This window comes from Pogona vitticeps, chromosome 3 (assembly GCF_051106095.1).
Source record: "Pogona vitticeps strain Pit_001003342236 chromosome 3, PviZW2.1, whole genome shotgun sequence".
Taxonomy (NCBI): domain Eukaryota; kingdom Metazoa; phylum Chordata; class Lepidosauria; order Squamata; family Agamidae; genus Pogona; species Pogona vitticeps.
In genome coordinates, this window is record NC_135785.1 from 205594482 (window position 1) to 205615515 (window position 21034).

At 38.1% G+C, this 21034-nt stretch overlaps 1 protein-coding gene across 10 annotated transcripts in view; it reads left to right on the forward strand.

The window, feature by feature from the left end:
* GRIK1 (glutamate ionotropic receptor kainate type subunit 1) overlaps positions 1 to 21034 on the forward strand; it is a 174519-nt gene that overhangs the window by 74147 nt on the left and 79338 nt on the right. For all 10 annotated transcript variants that reach the window (XR_013542877.1, XR_013542879.1, XR_013542880.1 and 7 more), the window contains exons 2-4: positions 10555 to 10722; positions 15913 to 16170; positions 20748 to 20929. Coding sequence is in view for 6 of the 10 variants with exons in the window: in XM_072994072.2 (XP_072850173.1) it covers positions 10555 to 10722; positions 15913 to 16170; positions 20748 to 20929 (608 nt within the window). In the remaining 4 variants the exon portion in view is untranslated. The remainder of the gene's footprint in view (positions 1 to 10554; positions 10723 to 15912; positions 16171 to 20747; positions 20930 to 21034) is intronic.

Genomic DNA, 21034 nt, shown 5'->3' on the forward strand with positions numbered 1-21034 from the left:
GCGCCATCACCGAGCAGGAGGAGATGAAGGACAAGGAACAGCAATAAGGACAGCATTTGTCACAAAAATTTGTATAAAATATACATATGTTAATTTGAACAGAAATATACATGTATCACTACAGTTAGACTTCTTTACTAAAATGTAAGTGGAAATACTCTACTGTTCAACATATTGTGCAAGATTGTAACCATCTTGGGACACACCTATGAGATGAAGATTTATTTGATATAAATAAAATAAATAAGGCATAGTATTTAATAACTCTCTGAAATGCCTGGTGCCTTCTGTTATCTGCAGTTTACTCAAAATGAATATATATATACTATATATATATATATATAAAATCAAAAGAAGTAAAAACAGTTTTGCTGAAATACCTAGCTACATAGCAATCAGGTATTTTTTAAAAAATGTCTGAACACTGCTTTTGGAATGGCCACTCCTTGACTCCATGCCAATCTTATACAGTGGTGCCTCACTTTATGATAACCCCACATTATGATGAATCTGCTTTACGACGACCTTTTTGTGATCGCAGTTGCGATCGCAAAACAATGGTCTAAATGGGGGAATTTTGCTTTGCGATGATCGGTTCCCTGCTTTGTGAACCGATTCTTTGCAAAACAATGTTTTTAGAACAGCTGATCGGCGGTTTCAAAATGGCCACCGGGTAATTAAAATGGCTCCCCGCTGTGTTTAGGGACGGATTCCTTGCTATACAGGCAGCGAAAATGGCCGCCGTATTGGAATGCAGGTTTCAATGCATTTCAGTGGGTTTTTTATTTCACTTCACGATGTTTTCGGTTAGCGGCGATTTTCCTGGAATGGATTGTCGTCGTTAAGTGAGGCTCCACTGTATGTCTGTAGTTAGATCTATGTGTGGCTTGCATTTTTTCTTATGAAATGACCCCCTCGTGAACCATTTTGCTTTAAAAAGGAGAGAGGGCTGATCATATATATATGCTTTCCCTAGATACAGTCAGTTATTGTGATGGGGAACCAATCCATTTAGATCTTTCTCAAGGCTTTCTCTCACTCCTCCCTTGTTGCATTATGTAACCTATTAATGAACTTTGCTAGATATGTTATTCATCTGGACAGAAAACTCTTTAGATCTTAGAATAAATTACTGTTATCTGCTAGTATTCAATCCCCCCAACACCATCATAATTCATTTTCACACACCTGTTGCTCTATGAACAGCAACCTGATCAAGAAACTTTTGGGTCCCAGCTATAGGGCTGTTTCAATACACCTGTGGGATTCTTTTCCCTGAAAGTTCCTTTTAACCCTTTCTCTTTAGCCTTTAAGCCACCTTAAGTGCTATTCTGTGGTAGAAAGATGGAGTGTAAGATAGGAAGTATGTGATCCCTACACCCTTTTTATTTCTGCCAGTTTTTTTTAAAAAAATTGTTGTACCCTCCATCTATTTTTTTTTAACGCTCACATCAAATGCTTGGCCAGTTGTTTTGTTTGTAACCTTTTTATTGGGAACTATCCAGTGAAAGCTTCCCCTAGAACATGGTATAAAAAGCTTATTACAAAAATAAAACATATAAGATATTGTCCAGTGGGGTTGCTGTATTCTCAAAGTTTGAACTTGCATTCAGTAGTATCAGATTTTTTTATTCACTCCCTGCATGAGAAAATAAAAAGAGCATGTATACTTTTCTACTAACCTCAAAGCTGTTCAAAAGACCATTCCTCAGAGTCAGGAGGAGATTAGTTATGACACCTTGACCAAAAAGTGTCATTCTAACTGAGAGAATTACTTCAGGAGGAATTTCTCAAAAAGGTAACAAATTAGATGAAATTCAAATACATTGTATTCTTATTCTCTCTTATTTCTAGCGAAGATGTAACCTGTGGGTGAATAAAATGCAGCCCAAGGCAGTTTTTACACACACACACACACACACACACACACACACACACACACACACACCAGTTCTCTCTCTCTCTCTCCCTCACTCGCGCACACGCACATTCAAAATCAAAATCAAATTGTTCTTTCCAAGCTGTACTATGCAAAAAGGCTCTAATGTGAGCTAATCCTTACTTTTCCAGGATAAGCTCAGATTTCTGCAGCTACTGTAAAAACCTTATGTTTGTAAGCGCCTTATGGATAACTAATGGGCCCTCGAACAGTTCCCCCCCTCCAAACATGACTTTTGATGAAGAAGCAGTAATGCACGTTCTTTGCGAGCAGCCCAAATACCAAGAGAAAGAAAGAGGACTAAATAGACAGCAAGATAAACTATTGTGCGCCTTCGTTCTAAAAAAATGCAGAATGCACATTCAATAAGCTTCCCACCCACACCACACCACCCCCAGAGAACCCTCCTCACTTCCAGGACCGTGATGAGCCATATTTTACTTTGTGAGCATGGCGTGGTGCCTCACATGGGTTGGTAGAGGTAAGATCTTGATGCATTGTTGTCTGATGGTTCATTTCATTAGAGAAAAATGTGTTTTTATTTCCTTTTTCTCAGGCTGCCACTGTGTAAAGATCTGCGTCCATGAGCTCCTTTAAAAAAAAAAAGCCAGACACAATTGCCAAAAAGGGCTGAGTTGTTAGATGAATTTTTATATTTGTGAGGCTTATAATTAAGGCATAAAAAGAGCCATGCTGGATCAGGCCAAGGGCCCATCTAGTCCAGCTTCCTGTATCTCGCAGTGGCCCCACTAAATGCCCCTGTGAACACAGAGAACAATTAGATACCTGTCTCCTGATACCCCTCCCCTGCATCTGGCATTGGGAGGTACCTTCCTGTTAATCCTGGAGATTATGCATCCCCATCATGGCTTGTAACTTATGATGGACTTTTCCTCCAAGAATCTGTCCAATCCCCTTTTAAAGGCATCTAGGCCAAATGCCATTACCACATCCTGTGGCAAGGAGTTCCACAGACTACCAACACATTCAACAATTGAGTGAACTAGCTCTCTGGCCCCAAGATACATTGGCCATGGTGTGATAGAAGGCCTGTGAGAGTAGCAGGCCTTCTATCACACCATGGTCAAAATATTTTTGCTTACTTAAGCGTTTGCTTAAACTGAGAAATCGCCATAGACATTAACTTTTGCATACTGTACTGAGCTGTGTGATTCAGCATGTAACTTTTAATATCTGTGGCAATTTTTTTAATTGAGGAAGTTTCCTTTAAATGTGTGTAACTACACAAAGGATTTTGTTCATATATAAGCAGTAAAGATGTGTGCTTCTAAATGAATCTGAAGGTTAAAAATGGTGCATACATTTGATAAGACTGAAAACTGTCAACTTGATTCTCAGTATGGTAAACTCACCAATTCCTTCCTGGTGGTATCTTGTGTATTAGTTGAGATAACAGGCATTTGTATCCCTGAAAATTAACAAAACAGTGGCTAAAATCCTGTTGAATTTCAGCTAGAGTAGACCCACTGAATCAATAAGGATTTGGTGAGTCAAGTCTTCTGTAAATTCAAGTGAATCAATGGGATTACTCGAGTTGCAATTTACTGTGCTAAGGAACAAGATTTCAGGCAGTACAATGTTGATAATGATGATGACTTACTCAGTTTGTATACTGTCCATCTGACCAGTGGTCACTCTGGGTGATTCACAGTGCAATAAAACAAAAATATAATATAGCAAAGTGCTCCAACTTAAACTTAAATTAAATAACAGAAATATAAACAATTAAAAACAGTTTAAAAATAGACCGAAGAGGTGGCAATATTTGACTGATACTTTTTAGTAATTTATTGATTGTTGTTCATTTCCAGTTAGCTAATTTCCAGTTAATTATTGTTTACATCTGATGAGGCCAATGAAAGAAACATATGGTTTAAAAAGTGACACATCAGTGTATGTCAAATATCCACTAAAATGCATCTCTTTTCATTAACTATCATTAAATTTCACTGGCAAAACTGTGTCTTTCAGAAAGGCTATGGGCACATAACAGTTCTCCTGCACCTTTCACCCCCAACCTTTTAAAGCAATATTCTAATGTGCAACAGACAGACTTCTTCTGTGCAAAATTAAGTAAAGCAGGTCAATTACCTTTCAAAAACAGACTCATTACTGAGAAATCTAGGGGTATGAATTATGTCAATAGAGCCCCTGGGAAATATTTTCAGGCTTGAAAGCTTAATTGAAAAAGACTGTAGTGGGAGCCAGGAGCTTCCATATCTTAATAAGCACAAGATTTGTTTTATCTGTCCTCTTGGTCTACATGTATATTTATGAATCATTTTGATATCTACCTGCTGCTTTTCAATAAGCAGGTTGTGCTCAAAGTAGCTCATCACAAATGGCTAATCTAGCAGAAGGTTCTGCTTACAGAAGGCAGGATCAGTGTCTTGTAAGGTGGAATTTTGGTGGGAAGAGAGATGCAGTAAAGGAAAGGAAAATCCAGTTGTTTCTGTTCGTGGAAAACTGAAATGATTGCTGTAAATTTCCACTCATCCTTGATCTCAAAAAAGTCTTTTTCAGGGTTTGGGGACTCCCTAAAATAGTGTGGAAGAAGGAAATAGAATAGGCAGTAATTATCTCCTTTCATCTTGCATTTACCAAACACTCTGGATTAAAAGTTCTTCCATCAACGGAGGAGTACAGTGAGATTCAGCCTAGTATGTTTATGGAGAAACAGAAGGGCAGGTAGACAGATAACGCTGCGATAGTTGATGTGATAATATGAACATCCCTTATGCAGTTATGAGCAGATTGAGACGGGATTCAGGGGTAGCATCAGCTACTGTAGATGTGCACTGACAACACTCTTTGCTGGTTGCTTGCCCATCTGGAATGGGAAACAGGCGCAACTAGCCCTCCCCACTTGGATGAAGATGGTCTGTCTGTTAGGCCTGTAAGTGTACTGTACACACTGCCTGATACACACTTGATGATGGGGAGCATGGCTGGTGCACATATAGTGCTCCCTAGGCATTACCACATATCCCTAATCAACAAGGTGCTGTTGTTGCTGCTACAATAAACACTCCTAGTGTCATCTTCGTTTCCAAATCAATGGAACGTATACAGTATATGGAACTAGGCATGAATGCAGACAAGTAAGGAGGTGGACCCTGAAAGAATGCTTTAGACAGTGAGAAGAATATTTTTCCTTAGTACTATGATAAAATTCTTCACAATTTTTCATATGCTACTTAGATATTACAAAGCACAGCCGTGCTAGAATTTAGAGTTATGCACTAGATTTACATTTGATTAGTCTCAGATGTCTAACACTGTACTGTTAAACTTCATTGCATTGTGTCCTGCTCTATGACGCATGGCCATTTCTACAATGTGAGTAAATGTGTGTGACATCCATCGCAGGTAACTAAGAGAGAATTGAAATACTTGGTAGTCAGATTTATGTTACCGTTGGACTAACAATTTACAACGTAAGAGGTTCTGCTGTTTTCCTGCAATGTGGTGGCAACGTATCCTGGTTCACAGAGAGCACTCTTTTGTCAGATGATTGTCCTCTACTGAACAGTAACCTGGTTTGAAGAAATTTCCCATTCAAATACAATTTAAATAGTAGTAGGGCTTTGAAATTGCCCCTCACCAGCAACAGGGTATCAGAATGAGATGGCACACAGATTCTCTGGTGACAGCCTTTCCTCTCTCTCCAAGGTGAGATATTCTGGCTGAAATCAAGTAATGAGTTGCCCTAAAGTAGGCCCATTGAATCAATGGGGATTTGGTGAGTCAACCTCTTCATAAGTTTAATTGAGTCACTGGTTCTACTCTAATTGTGGACTTACTACTGGATTTCAGTTGTTTTATTTCTAGCCAAATTATAGGAAATCATTATAAATTTCCATCTATGCATACATATTAGTACTGTATATGTACCTTTTATGGAGACTTTTTCTTTTCTTTTCTTTTCTTTCTTGGTGATACATCTCATCTTCTTCTTGCTGTGTAAGTAATCATACGACTCTGCAATGGCCAGGGAATGGACTAGCACCTGTATTTGGAATGATACGTGGTTTGTGTTGCAGTGCTGGAGGTCAATTTATTAACCCTGCCTGCTGGCACAGTTTATTTTAGTACCTTATAATTGGGATAATGGGGTAGTTTGGGGTGTTCTGATAAATGATGATAGATGAGCTGTAAGTTATGCTTCCAGTGTCTGTGGTTTGTATGTAACATACATTTGAACAGCTTCATATAGGATGAGTGGAGGACCTCAGTAAATCTTTATTTCGTACATTACATTAATTTCTGATGTCTCCTCTCTCATTCTTTCAACAGGGAAATCTGCCATGAATCTATGTAATTAATTGATGTGGTTGCATTGGTTAGAAAGGCTTGCATCGAGAGCATCCTGTTTCAGCACAGCCTTTGCATGAGGTCACCTTCAAGTCTTTCCCAGTTTTCTGATTCTATCTGCTCAGGAGTTATAAGTAGAAGACATATGACTGAAATATTAACTTGATCACAAGGTCACTGTTAATATCCTGTGACAGTGGTTCTGGCTATAATGTCCAGGGATATATCTATGTTTGTCCACTTAATGCAACTGAAATGCAAAATGTTTGTCAAATATCTCCTTTATAGGGCAAGAATATGAGTATTTTAATATCCTTTGTAGATTTTCTTCGTGGTTGACAGACAAACAAACAAAAGCCTTGCTAAGAATACTTCTTAGTAATTTAACTTGTATTAAATAAAGAAACAATCCCAAGAAGAGGGTTTCCAAGAGTTAACATTGGTAACTTATGTAAGAGTTAATCCCATAAAAGTGCTTTATATACTCCAGACCACTCTCTTCTTTCCTTTTTGCACCCAAATGCATTTTATACACTCTTGTTTTATTTTATTTTGAAGTAGAAATTGGATTTGAGCAACTTAGTGCTCACTATAAATTTCCAAAGGTATATTGTATTTCAAGATACATTGTCAGGTAATACTCGAGTTTACGCTTAGATGATTGATGCACATGAATACTAATCACAATTGTAAGCATTATGATACCTTAAAGACTAACATATTTCATTTGACATAAATGCTCATGGAGTACAGCCCACTTCATCCAATGCACCATGTGTGTATTCAAATGTCTGCTTATTGAAGCTGCATTCCATACATTTGAGTGCAGTTTATGACAAATCTGTAGCTTATGACAAATAAAATCCATTAGTATTTCAGGTACCACAGTGCTTATTTGTTTCCAATATTGTGTTTATTAATATTCTGTGCATAACCTTGAATATTTAAATCAATCCTGAGCTACCTCTGGAGACTAAAATTATTGAAGCTGAGGCTTTTCCTACTTTGAGCACATCATGAGAAAGCAAGATTTTCTGGAGAAGACAATAATGCTAGAGAAGGCTGAAGGCAACAGGAAAAGAGGAAGGCCAATAATGAGCTGGTCTGATTCACTAAAAGAAGCCAGTGGGTTGAGTTTCCAAGAGCTGAGCAGGACAGTTGAGAACAGGACATTTTGGAGATTGCTCATTCATAGTGTTGCCATGAGTCAGAGGTGACTTGGTGGCATGTAACAACAGCAATCTTGAATGTACTCCTGTTTGCACTTTAAGATATCTGTGTTTTTATTCAGTGGGGTATATGAGTAATTATGTATAGGAACTGGACATTGTTCTGGTAGGATTTCAGTCTTCTGATTTTTGGCAAAATGGGGCAGTGGAAGAGACGTATCATTTTATTTCAAGGCAATGAATTAGGAGACTTAGGGCTTAGCTTTATTTTTATTTTTTTCATCATAGAGCACATTCTTCAGAAGATCTGCCCTGTCTTCCACTTTCAGAGTTCCTTCATACATTTAAGGATTTATTCCTTTATCCTTTCTATATCGGTTGAGTTTAGTACTGTTTGCTATTGCTAATTAATTTCTAATGTACACTAATTATGTTTACCTAAATGCAGAATACCTTGTTTTATGGGGGCATTTTATGGGTTCTCCATCAAGGCTGGCACTTTACTCCTCTATTTCACAGTCAGTTGAGGCATTAGGGTCCACAGATTTGTGAAATACTGAGTAAATATTGGAACAGAAGAGCAATTCGTTATCCAAATAGAAAAATACTCGAAACATATTTCTTTCTGCAAGAAAGCTCCTAAAGTGTTCTTTGTGTTCAGTTTTTTAAATAACTGAAAATTAATAGTCTAGGTACATAGGTCACAGGATGGAAGAAAGAGCAAAGTTGAAGTGGTAGAATAAAAGTAGTGTTTTAGTTTAGTGGATTTTATAGAACTAGAAATTGGTATGAACCAAGTTGTTTCAAACTGGCCCCAAAAAATCAGAACGATGTTCATAGCAGAAATTTAATTGCACAGACTTCAAGTTTTCAGTCTTCTTAGTTCCCCCAATAGAACTTTGAGCAGAAGCTTTAAAGCTTTTTTAAAATTAACCACAACATGACACGATATCCAAACACCTGAATATTGTCACCATTAGCCATTATTTATTTCAAACAAGACAGCTTCGAACCATGAATTATGAAACTTGCTTATTTCAACAAACCATAGTTAAGATAGACCCCTGTTTAGCTTTTGGATGACACACTCAACATTGTTTAATCGAAAACAATCATGGAAGTTTTTCATCTTCATGGGCTCACTGGAGGAGAGAGACAGCAAAGAAGATACAACCGGGATAGGCTCACTTCATTATAAGCCACACCAGAACACAGCCAATAAATCATAACAGTTGAAGGGCTTGTAGGTGTTTAGTCTGGCAGGTTGTTTAGGTAGTCTATATTAATTGAGTTTATAGGGAAAGCAGGGCTCTACTGCCTAGAAGTGCTTTTCAACACAGTTGGGCAGGGTGAGGGTGGATAGTAGGAACAGAAAGTACTTGGTTTGTGCACAGAATGACAGCAGAGCTGTCAAATGGTTCTTGATGGCTGGAAGGAATAGGTAGATATAAATCTTCCAGATATCATGGAAAAACTGATGAGAGCAAAATGTGATGTACATTAAAAAGCAGATTTGACTGACATTAATTTCACTGCATAATCCAGTAGCTGGTACTGTATTCCAAATGAGGTACTACAGGGGAAATCTAAGCAGAAGTTAACCAAAGAACCAGTAGAACCTTATAAATATTCCCACAACAGTTATTGATATTTTACTTAGTTGCTGAAAAGGTGAGCCGCTCAGAGTGGTCACATAGACCAGATGGGCGGGATATAAATAAATAAATAAATAAATAAATAAATAAATAAATAAATAAATAAATAAATAAATAAATAAATAAATATTCCCATGTACACCAGAAAGGAGGAAGAAATGCCATGTTGGTGATTTTTAACCTGTGAAAAGCAAAAGTGTGTTTAGTACAGAATCCTTGCAAGTACACACAGCACGGAAAAGTCTCTGTGAAAAACAGCAACAAACTGCAGACATTAAATACCAGCCCCATTTCCAATCTGGGTTTTATTTCTGAAAGAGCTGTGAAAGCTCCTATCATAAACATATGATACCTATACTTTGCCAGCTGTGTTGTCTGCCAGTGGTTTCACAAGTTCAATTAAACATGTTGGTTAATATCGCTAAAGCCCTACATGGCTTGAGTTCCATATACCCACTGGACCACCTCTTCCCATATGAGCCTTGTGCTGATTTGAGGTCATCCATAATTACTTTGTGGGTTGAATATATTAGGAAAATATATTTTCTTGTTGCTGTCCCTATGCTATGGAATCCTCTTTCTGAATCCCTGTGAGGTATGACATCTCTAAAGGCATTTGGGAGGGAATGTAAAGTATTTTGATTTTTATAATCAATATGAAATTTTTTGCTACTTAACTTTTATGTTTGTATTCTCATGCATGCCATTCTGAGTGTCTTCAAACTGAAGAACAGAATACAAATGAAAATAATAATTAATAATTTTAATTTTTCTAGTGTAATTGGGAAATTTGATTATTGTTTAGCTTAAGGATTTTGCATCAACATTTTCCTGTGATAATTTAGTCAAATATGGGAGACTACAGGGAAAGAAAGCTACTGCTAAGTGACAGGATAACCAATGAACTGTACAACCACAACCCCATAACAACATGCCTTCAAATCAGTTTCTGAATTATGGTGACTCTTTCCAGGTTTTCCTAGGCATAGGGTAGTCAGAAGGAGTTCACTATTTTCATGTATAGGCACGGCTGGGATTATAACCTGGACCACTTAATCCCCTTTCTTCCCTTCCACTGCAAGGTCTGCATTGCCCAACCTAACTGAGAGTTGTATGGTAAGCTAAAGAAAGTGTAAGGAGTAAGGAGATGAGAGTATAAAAAGAGTGAAAGGGAAAGCAAGTAGAAAGGTTGGAGTATGAAACTGGATTTTCAATAACCCTTGCAGCTTATTTCCTTCTTTCCAAAATTCAAAACAGGGAAGGGGAGGTGTAAATTCAAGTTGACATTTTCCCCTTTATTCTGGTAAAACTTTTAGTAATAATGTAACATAAATTTTAAACTCCTCTTTTCAAAATATATTGTAATTAGATTTTTTAGAAGCTTGTTAAGTATTAATTTAACCTGTGACCATTTTTCACTAACTTTCCAATCTCTCTTTTCTCTTCCCTTTTGCAGGAGGAATATTTGAAACTGTGGAAAACGAACCTCTTAATATTGAAGAATTAGCATTCAAGTTTGCAGTCACCAACATTAACAGAAATAGAACACTGATGCCTAATACCACATTAACCTATGACATCCAGAGAATTAACCTCTTTGATAGCTTTGAAGCCTCAAGACGAGGTAACTAGCTCAGCATTTTAATGGCTCCTTATAGTTCTGCCCATTGTCTGTGAAGTTGCTCTCTTTACTTGTGCTTGTTAATTTCACAGCCTGAGGCTCAATTTAGCTAAGGGAGTGTTAGATAGGCTAGGTTTTCACCATTGTAATCTCTGACCAGATCATATTTCTTCAACTGTGAAGTGAGTCGTTTCTTTGCTTCATATAAGATTTGAAATGGCGGTAATTGGACGCAATATTGAAATATCCAGAGAACAACACTGAGCTGATCTTCTTTGCTAATATTTAGCTCAGTGATACTAAGAGAATATGAAAGAAAATCAAACTATTACCTTTTCCCTGTTTGAAAATTAGTGGGTTGTCTATAGTGTGGGCTATTTAGTATTTCAAAGTTTAATTTATAAGCATTCTTAAAGGATTGTGTGTATTGATGTATATTACAGACATACTGTCAACATTTTGAGAGAGCAGACTGATTATTAACCTTGTGTTTACTCCTACCTCACCGAGCGGGAGTTCTTGTAAAATATTTTAAGCAAGCCCTTCTGACCAATGAAAAGTATAGATAAAATGCACTCAGAACCTGCTCTCTTTTGTTACTATGGAACCTTATTTCTGGCAGCACCACTTGTAATGGTATATGGCCTTAAAATTAGCGGATTAAATCCAATTTTAGTCCTATCTAGAGTAGCTCCCTAGAAATCAGTGGCACCTTTCTGTCACAACGAACCTGTATTTCATTTATTTCACTACAGCTGCATTAGGAAGGAATGACATGGGATTTAATCTAGAGATGTTTTCCGCCCCACAGTCCAAAATAATGTTTATGTTAAAAGGTAATAGAGAAGAAAATTGAACATTGCCATTTGCAGTGTAGAATGGTATACTGCCTTATTGTAAGATCTAAATAATAATGTCAGCAGCAGCATGGCAGACTTGTTAATAAATTTCATTGCTTGTAAAACTGTTTGATACTCAAAATTTTAGAAATGAGAGATTATTATTTGGCAAATAAATTTGCAAATCACATCTTGATTTTTTTTTCTTAGTAATTTATAGCTTCAGTGCCACATGTAGTTCCATTAATTTTTTAAAAAACGAAGAAAAAATGTTATCAGTCCTTATTGCAAAAGACCATGAGATAAATTTCCATTTATATGATGTATGTCAAGTAGAACGTGAAGAGGTGAATGATTAGCTGTGCCTAAGAAAAACCAAGTGTCCCAAGTGGGGACAGATGAGGCAGGCTTCTAGTCTTCATTTAGATAAGACAATGTGTCAGACATGCACTGTTGTTTTAAACAAAGATGAATGAATTAGATGCCTGTTTGTCTAGTATCCTGGGGAACAATTTATTAAATAGCTGTAAAATTTTTTTAATTCTACAAGAACAGGATATAACTACTTTATGATGGCCATGTTGTACTCCACATCCTTTGCTAACTCTTGCTTTTCACCTCCTCCTTCTGCACTTCCATTCTAAGGGTAGAGTATAATCTCCTTGCAAGGAGACATTCATTTTTGTGAATGTTATTATGTAAAGCAGGAGTCCCCAACCCCTGGTCCATGGCCCAATGCCGGTCTGTGGCCATGGCAGGATTAGGCCACAGAGACAGATCTCCCAGTCACCCCACGCATGCACTCCCTCACCTACCCCACCCGCACACATGGCCCGTCACCTGCACGCACGGGTGCCCTGCCCACCTGAGAGCATGCTTCGCCTCTCCACAAGAGTGCCCCTCCCCTTCATGCATGCATGTGAGCACGCTCCACCGACCAGCAAGTATGCCCTGCCCTTCGTGCATGAGTGTGTGTTCTGCCCATTCACGCCTACTTCTCCGCGAGTGCACTCCAACCCTTTGCCCATGCACATGAGCATCGCCTGCCCCTCTGTGAGCGTGCCCTGCCCACCTGTGAGTGACGGGGTGCTCCACACCCCCACAAACAGACCCCACCCCCACAAGTAGTCTGCAACTCAGAAAAGGTTGGGGACCACTGATGCAGAGCAGTGGTTTGCAACTATTTTCTGGTCCCTAGCTGTTCTTGGACTTAAACTCCCAGAAGCCTTTGCCACCAGATTTGTGAACCAGTAAAGGGTTAATTCCAGAATTAAATAAGACAATCATTGGCAAGCATTTCAAAATTCATCTGGATATCTCAGTATCAGTATTTTCCTTGTTGCAATAACTCCAGGCAACTCCAACTTGTCATAATTTTAAGTTTTATTTAGCTACATTGGTTCTAGATTTCATTATATAAAATTACTTCAGAGTCATTATAACTTCCAAACATCTTCCAGAAAAACTGTGGGCACATAATTTAAAATCCAAACATCATACAGTTATATAAAACTATAGGCACATAATTTAATATCCATCCTTACAACTTGTAAAAAGAGGCAGCTATTAAAACTTGAGTTGTAAGCAAATACAGTACATCAGAATATAGAACAAATTGCAAATGATAGCAGAAAGAATGTTTTAAGTTACGTTCTTAAAAATACAAGAGCTTATAGCCTATAAAGGTAGAGAATATACCAACATTTGTAAGAATAAAATTGTAAGAAGCAAAAAGCAATGTAAGTGTTTGGAAGTATATGGAAAGTTTTTAAACATTTTAAAAGTTAAAAACACATTATTTAGCTCTAAGCATGTTTAGGAAAAAACTTCTAAGCAGATCTCACCCAATCTAAAGAGGAAATCTCATTGTTGATTTTTGGTGCCTATGACTTACCAAACTCAGTAGATAAGATGTGTCTCACAACTGCTGCTCCTCATGGATCCAGATGTGAGAAATCACCAGTTATTTATATTTTAGGTTGTGGTTATCTATTCTGTTAGGAAGCAGCATTTATACTTTGCATTGTACAGTATTGTAAAGTAGCGATGACTTTTCAATGGCCTTGTCTACATATTCTGCTTGCCAGCCATAAATTTTGCTTCAAGGCAAAAGTATTAGCAAACATACATCATACTTTTTCAAAACAATTATTTGCAGCTGTTATGTGTTTATTTATTATTTTCATATCTCATTTTTATATCTTGGAACACAAAACAAAACAGGTGGTTGCCAAAGAGCTGTTATGATCTCAGTGACCTTGCTTTGCTGAAGCTGATTGCCATAAACATATTTTCATGCTACAAGGTTAAAAGTACTACACTTTTAGGGGAATTTTTAGGTAACATTCTGTACTTTTAATACTCTTAAACAGACAAGGTACCAGATCCTGACAGACAACTGAAAATCCACTTATTTCACTCAATTAACATTCTGTGACTATAGTTTCAGCTGCTACAGGTAGAGGCTGACAGATTATCCAACACATACCTAGGTTGCAGTTCCATACGTATTTACAGTACTGCTGATTTTTCAACTTCAGGAAGCTGTGGAGAAGTGTGATACATTTAGAGTAGCAATTAAGTTGTGATGTACAATCACACAAATTCTTCCTCTGCATTGAATTCACCGATTTCAAATCTGGGGTTCATGACCCCCAAGGGGGGGGTGTCACAAAGTGTTTTCTGGGGGGGTCACCACAGTTATTTTTAGTTGCAATTATTTTTATATTTATTATATTAATGTGGTATTTTAATCCTCTTGGTCCACAGACAGATAATTTTAATCTGAACCAAAATTGCAGGCATCCTAGAGTTCTTAGTTATTTCTGTACTCCTTTAAGTGAATTTTCCTTTATTCATGCACATCATTCCTATCCCATTCGAAAAAGTTGCTCTTGCTCATTTCTCTCTGCTCTTCCATATCTACTTTTAGAGGACTGATATCAGCCCTTCAGACTAGAGCATTAGCTCTGCTCAAAAAGGTCTGAATAAGGCCTAAATAAGGAATGCTGATGCCCAAGATGGTGGCAGAATTGAAGAGTTGTTGTAACAACGGTAGCAGTGCCTTTCACTCTGCCTGTGTCTCTCACACTTCCAGGTGTGGTGATGGTGGTGCAGTGAAGGGAGAGGACACTTTAGAAGGGAGGAGGAAGGCAAGAGGAGTGAAAAGGTGAGGGAGGAGAACTAGGGAGAGGATAGGGCACCGGGTGGAACCTATGCAGGGAGGTGTTCATTTTGGGTAGAGAGAGATTTATAGCCCCACCTCATAGTTGTGTATTATTACTTTAATCTTAATATATTAGGTTAGAATGATATTATCAGTACATTTTTCCTGGCTCTGTGTTTTAGCAGTTTTTGTTTTCTTACTTCATACAGTGTTTGTGGAAATCTACGTATGTACCCTCTCTTTCTCTTTTAATCCACTCCACCTTAATGTGACAAAGATGCCTTTAAGTGTTCTGATACTGTGTTTGAACTATGTTTGGGCTACTGGAATTAATATTTAGATATTTCAATAAACATTACAAACAGTTTTTCTCCTTTGCTCTTTAAGAAATTATACTTGATCATTAAAGAAGCAGCAAATGCAAATAAAGTCATATGTGTTAGTTCCAGAATAATAAAATGGATTAAGTCTTTCTTTCAGCATCAGGAATATAGTTTTCTCATTGATCCAATGTATACAGTGCTATTTTAAATTACAATTATTGCACTTATAGCAGTTTATTTAAAATTATCCAATGCATAATTAATATTGGCATTTGTATAATTCACAAATCTCCCGTTTATTTTCATCAAAGATCCATATAACATGTATAGGCCTTGCAGCTTGGAAACTGTCACTATCAGTTATAGTATCCTTTATCCTCTGTGAATGTTTGGCCTGAAATTAATGAATGACGATACCCCTGGAGAGCAGTTTTAAGGGTAGCTTGAAAATCCGTATATTGCCTGTTGCAATGAAATGTTATACATTTATGTTCCTTCTGCCATGAATCACACTACAGAAGGCTTTCAGTTTATGCTGATCAAATAGCTGTGGGGTTGCTGAATGTCTCACCATCCCAACTGAGGGATTTAAAGCTATATAAATCCCTATTTGAAGGTAATAAAAGGGAGCCATTTTTGAATGTAAAATATAGATTTTTGTAAACAAGTGGCATCACATTTGTATGGCTGAAAATACTATTACTGTTTTGGTGCTCAGGTCTCCTTCCCAAGTGCATATGCACCTCCCTTCCACCAATTTAGTCGTTCATTCTGTTGCATTTCTCAGCTTAGAAGATGTAAGAGAAGAGAAAAATGGATCTTAGACATCACAATTCTCTCTCCCTCTCTTCTCTCCCTCTCACAGCATGTGACCAGCTTGCTCTTGGGGTCGCTGCGTTATTCGGACCATCCCACAGCTCCTCAGTCAGTGCAGTACAATCGATTTGCAATGCACTTGAAGTTCCACATATACAGACCCGATGGAAACATCCGACAGTGGATAATAAAGATTCCTTTTACATCAACCTCTACCCAGACTATGCAGCCATCAGTAGGGCAGTGTTGGACTTGGTGCTCCATTACAACTGGAAGGTTATAACAGTTGTGTACGAAGACAGTACAGGTAAACATCATCAAGTGTTTAAAAATATTTTATTGTCTTTTACTGAACAAGTATAATTTGCAACAAAATGTTGCTGTGTCATATTCTAATAAATTGTATGTGCCCAGGATACTCCACTCCATTCCCTCTCCCCCTCCCCCACCAAGAGTTCTCAATCTATATCTGTGGGGAGCAGTCAGTCCGCTTTTTGTCACTTAGCCTACCACCATCTCACCCACCATTTTAAAGTTATTTTGCATTTTCTTATAATGTTGGCTGGTAAAAAGCCTGTTCTGTATGGCTGCTGCTGTTTTGGTCCCAAACCACGGTGTCTCCAATATGCTTAGAAAAAAAAACCTCTGCTGACATGAAATGAAGTGAATGGATGTTATTTTTTTTCCCATGCAAATTGTAAGTTTGAGACCACCAACCTGACTCAGGACTGCTGTAGGGACAAAGTGTTAAAATACCTATTCACACACATGGTTCCTGATCTAGATCAATTTTCTTGTGCTTGGTTTTGAATAAAGAAAAAGATCAGCTGTAGCTGCACTTAAAAGCGATGTGTGGTTTGATCCTCAGTGTTTTCATCTTCAAGGTGTTGGACAGGAGAGTGAAAAAAAGAGAGACTAAAAGAATCTGTTTTTCCAACTTTTCTTCAAGGGGTGTATTCTTCTCCTTTTCCTTATTTACAGACATGAGGAAAGTGGGATGTGTTTTCAGACTATCCATTGTAGGTCAGACATTCCCCTTAATCAACTCCATTTTCTCCAACTAACGTACCAGCGGCTGCAGTGTGAACTTTCTCTTGCTGTAGGACACCGTTTGACAAAGGAATCATTTTGAGCCAAGGAGTTCTTATCAGTAAACAGAAATTACACCTGAAATTATTGTGCCTGGAGCTCCATTTTTCTCTGTTAATGTAACTTATGTCACAGTGGCTGAAGAAGCACCTTTGGCAAGAGGGTTCTATGGTGCGTAACACAGCCAAGCTGTGGATTTACAGCCAACTTGCATATATTCCCTTTCTCATCACTGAATAAAACAGTCCTTTCAGGAAGCCCATGGACTTGAATGTGGTCATTTGAGATTCCAGCCAGAATGTGCTTTGTAGAGTGCTGCCACAATTTTCACTCCAATACTCATAATGGTTCGTATTCTGTATTAGTTCACGGGTGCTTAAAACTGGAAGGGGATAATCAGTCTACCAAAGAAGAAAGTCAGTTTTCCCAGTGCAATGTGAAGCCTCAAGCAAAAGCCAATAGCTTCACATCAGAGAAAATAGGGTGATACTTTATGCTGCTTTATTCTTCAGTTTCCTTCTGGATACGAAGGATTAGCTGGCTGCACACCGTTGCCCAAGGGATGCCCGAGTACACTCGCAATGCTTTCCACTCTTCAGGGAGGCATATTCTATGTCCCCCAAGTTTTCTGCATCCCCCAAGCTCTAAATATTAAAGCAGAAGGGACTGGGCTAAACCTATGGAGAGCCAAAACTACACACCAAAGGAATGAAGGCCAAAGAGTGCCTTTCATCAGGACCAGACTGAAGTTGGATCACCTGGAAGTCACTTAACAGACTTAGAAGCAAAGTGGGAAGATAGAAGAAAAAGCAAGTAAAATGGGGCTACTAGGATGCAAGATAAATTATCTATGACTGTGGAGAAATTCAGTCAATGCAGCACTTATGTGCATGCAATTTACGCTCCACAGTGTTTACAAAAGAAGATCTAGCAAATGGCCGAGATAACACTATTGAAATAGTGTGCCCCAAAATAGTCTAATCATTTTAACACCCACTCAATTTGTTTGAGTCTTATATATATCTCATATATGTCCATGATTTTAAAGTGTGCAGTGCTCTGATACAAAGAAAGAAAGAAAGTAGCAGTGCAGTTTTTGTGCCAGATATGCTAAGTAAGTTCAACTGCTCTGTCACACTAGCCTGCTCAGGCTTTGCTCTTGTGATTGCAATATTGTTAGAGGGCTTAGGTTTGTTTGCTTAAAAGTGAGTCTACATTTAATTCAGAATCTTTTTTTAAAGCCTGTTTTCTTTTGGCTTAGTTGGAAAACACCTGAGGCTTGTGTCCATGTCTCTATGTGTATATGAAGGGGGGGAAATTTCATATGTAATTGGTGAGAAAGCACACATGCCTTTTTTTGTAGGTTGAGGATTTGCATATAGCTATTGAACTAAGTAGACAATAAGCAGTCTTGTATATTTGAAACTAGCAGGAGCCCCAGATTCATGTGAGTTAGAAACCTCGCTCCTTGTGCCTACTTGGGTGCTTGGTATCTTTCCTTTTCTTCTTATCTGTTTCTTATTTATTTATTGTGCTTATGTGCCACCGTTCTTCCAACAGTGGAACTCAAAGTGGCTCACAAATCATAAAAAACTAAACTAAACTAAACAGAGCACAGGTTGCTGTCCTCTGAAGATGCCGGCCACAGAGACTGGCGAAACGTCAGGAAGAACAACCTTCAGAACATGGCCAAAGAGTCCGAAAAACCCAGAACAACCAATAAACTAAACTAAACTTTAAAAAACACACACCACGAATTAAAAACAACATATAAACAACTTAAAAATCATTAAACAAAGAATCATTAAAATCATCATATAAAAACATTTTAAAACATTAAAAGGACATATTCACAGTGAACATAGGACAACTAGCTATGTTAAAATCAGATTTAAAACTCCAAAAGCCTGTTGGAATGAAAATGTTTTTATTTGCTGCCAAAAAGAGAGAGAGGAAGCCAGCCTAGCTTCATGGGGGAGGATCTTCCCCAACTTGGAGGTGGTGATGGGAGTGAGAGAAGGCCCTACTCAGATAATCTTAAAATGTGAAAAGGATTACATGTGGAAAGCCCATCAGATTCTTCTCTTACCCATTCTTCTTCTCCTTTTTCCTAGCTAGTTTTTCTCTTTTTCCACCCCAATTCTTTTCTGCTGCTCACTCTCCCCTCTAACACTCACTATGCAGCAGCCCCCCCCCCCCGCTCTGTCAAGGATTTGGAGGCACCACAGTAGACCTTTTTGGAAAAATACACCCCACACAGTATCTCCACGTTTTGTCTTCCCTGGTCAGGGAAAGCTGGCACCTAGTGGCTAAGCATAGTGCTGCAGGCTCAAGACCAATTTTGATTAACTAAAATTAATGGCTCCTGTTCTAAAGATAAAATGAAATACTGTACATGATTAGTTCTTCTTCCGGGATCTCCTTTGTATCCATATTGCATTTTAGATGTCTAGATTTCACATTTTTGGGGTTATGGTGAAAATACACGTGTTCTCTTTTATTTTTATAGATACTGGCAAACTTATCTCCCACCTATGCTTCAGATGCAATTTGGGATGTAATCAGAAGCATGCTTACTACAGAGTAAACCTCTCAGAATATAATAGGGCTTACTTCTGAGCACACATGTATAGGGCCATGCTGCAAATTTACCTTTTTATTCTACCTTTTAATTCTGCAGCACTTGACTGGTACTGCCTGTATCGTTCCAACACTACCATATCTCAAGTACGTTTAACTCCATGTTGTTGGCAGGATAGCGCAGTCAGCTAGAGATCAGAGTTCAATTCCTTGCCATTTCTCTTGCCAAAAGAGGCAGCCTATGTAGCACTGGAAGAACTAACTACGTATATGATCCCAGATATAATATCAGAATTGGTTAAAAGAGAGAATTGGAGAGTATTCCCTTGCATTTTTATCGAGTTCTTTTAATGATGGATGCAGTGCATTAATGATGCATTATACAATGATGTAATCAGTGAACATCTGGCTGCTGCAAAATAACAAGTACTTTTTGTACTTTTTTGGGGGGGGAAAATCCAGGTTATGACTTGGTTCTCTTTCTTCCTTTTCCTCTGCTCCCTGCTTTATGTCTCATTCCATATCCCTTCCTCATGATTCTGATATGCCTTTTTCATAGATACTGTGCCCACCGATCTAACATGTCCACCCGTTGCTGGATTGTGACCTGCACTGAGTCCATCCTATTTCTGTGTTTCCTGTCTCAACACTGGCTGTTGAATTTGGGCTGCCTTTACACCCCTATGTGGCAGCGTCTCTCACCTTCCTGCTCAAATAGACACTGCCTGAAAATCGCCTGGTTACTTCCAACCATAACAACACTCAGTTTTTAGTAGATTTTCTATGAGAAATAATATATGAAGTCTTTGATTGACTTACTTTATTGTTTCCTTGTGTACTGATTTGAGGATTTTTTTTTTAAAAAGTCAGATTTACCACAATATTCACACTGTATGACCTTTTTCATAATGATACAGTAGCTGTAATCTGAGGCAAGGCAGAGTGGGGAGCAGGAAGAGAATTCCATGCTGAAAAATCTTTAAACATATGTGAGGTCTGTATGTTTCCTTGGTAAATGTGCCCATAAAGGGAGAAATAACTCCTTAAATTTCCCCCACTGAAGGATCTAATAAATGATATGCTAGCACATTAAGTTTTTATATGGGGTAAATGTGAAGCATATTATAGAATGGTGAAATTAAATGTTGAGTCTAAATGACAGTGAGGATTCATTGCCCCAAGCAGTCATTTGAACAATCTGATGCCATTTTCTAGGTCTAATTCGCCTTCAAGAACTCATCAAAGCCCCTTCGAGATACAACATTAAAATCAAAATTCGCCAGTTACCCTCTGGGAATAAAGATGCCCGGCCTTTACTCAAGGAGATGAAGAAAGGCAAAGAGTTCTATGTGATATTTGATTGCTCACATGAAACAGCAGCAGAAATCCTTAAGCAGGTAAGGGGGAAGCAACTGGGGTTGTTTGTTTGTTTGTTTATTTCTATCTCTGTTTTCATGCCACCTTTTTTTCATCTTCTGAAAAGTGCTAAATTGTCAGGCAGG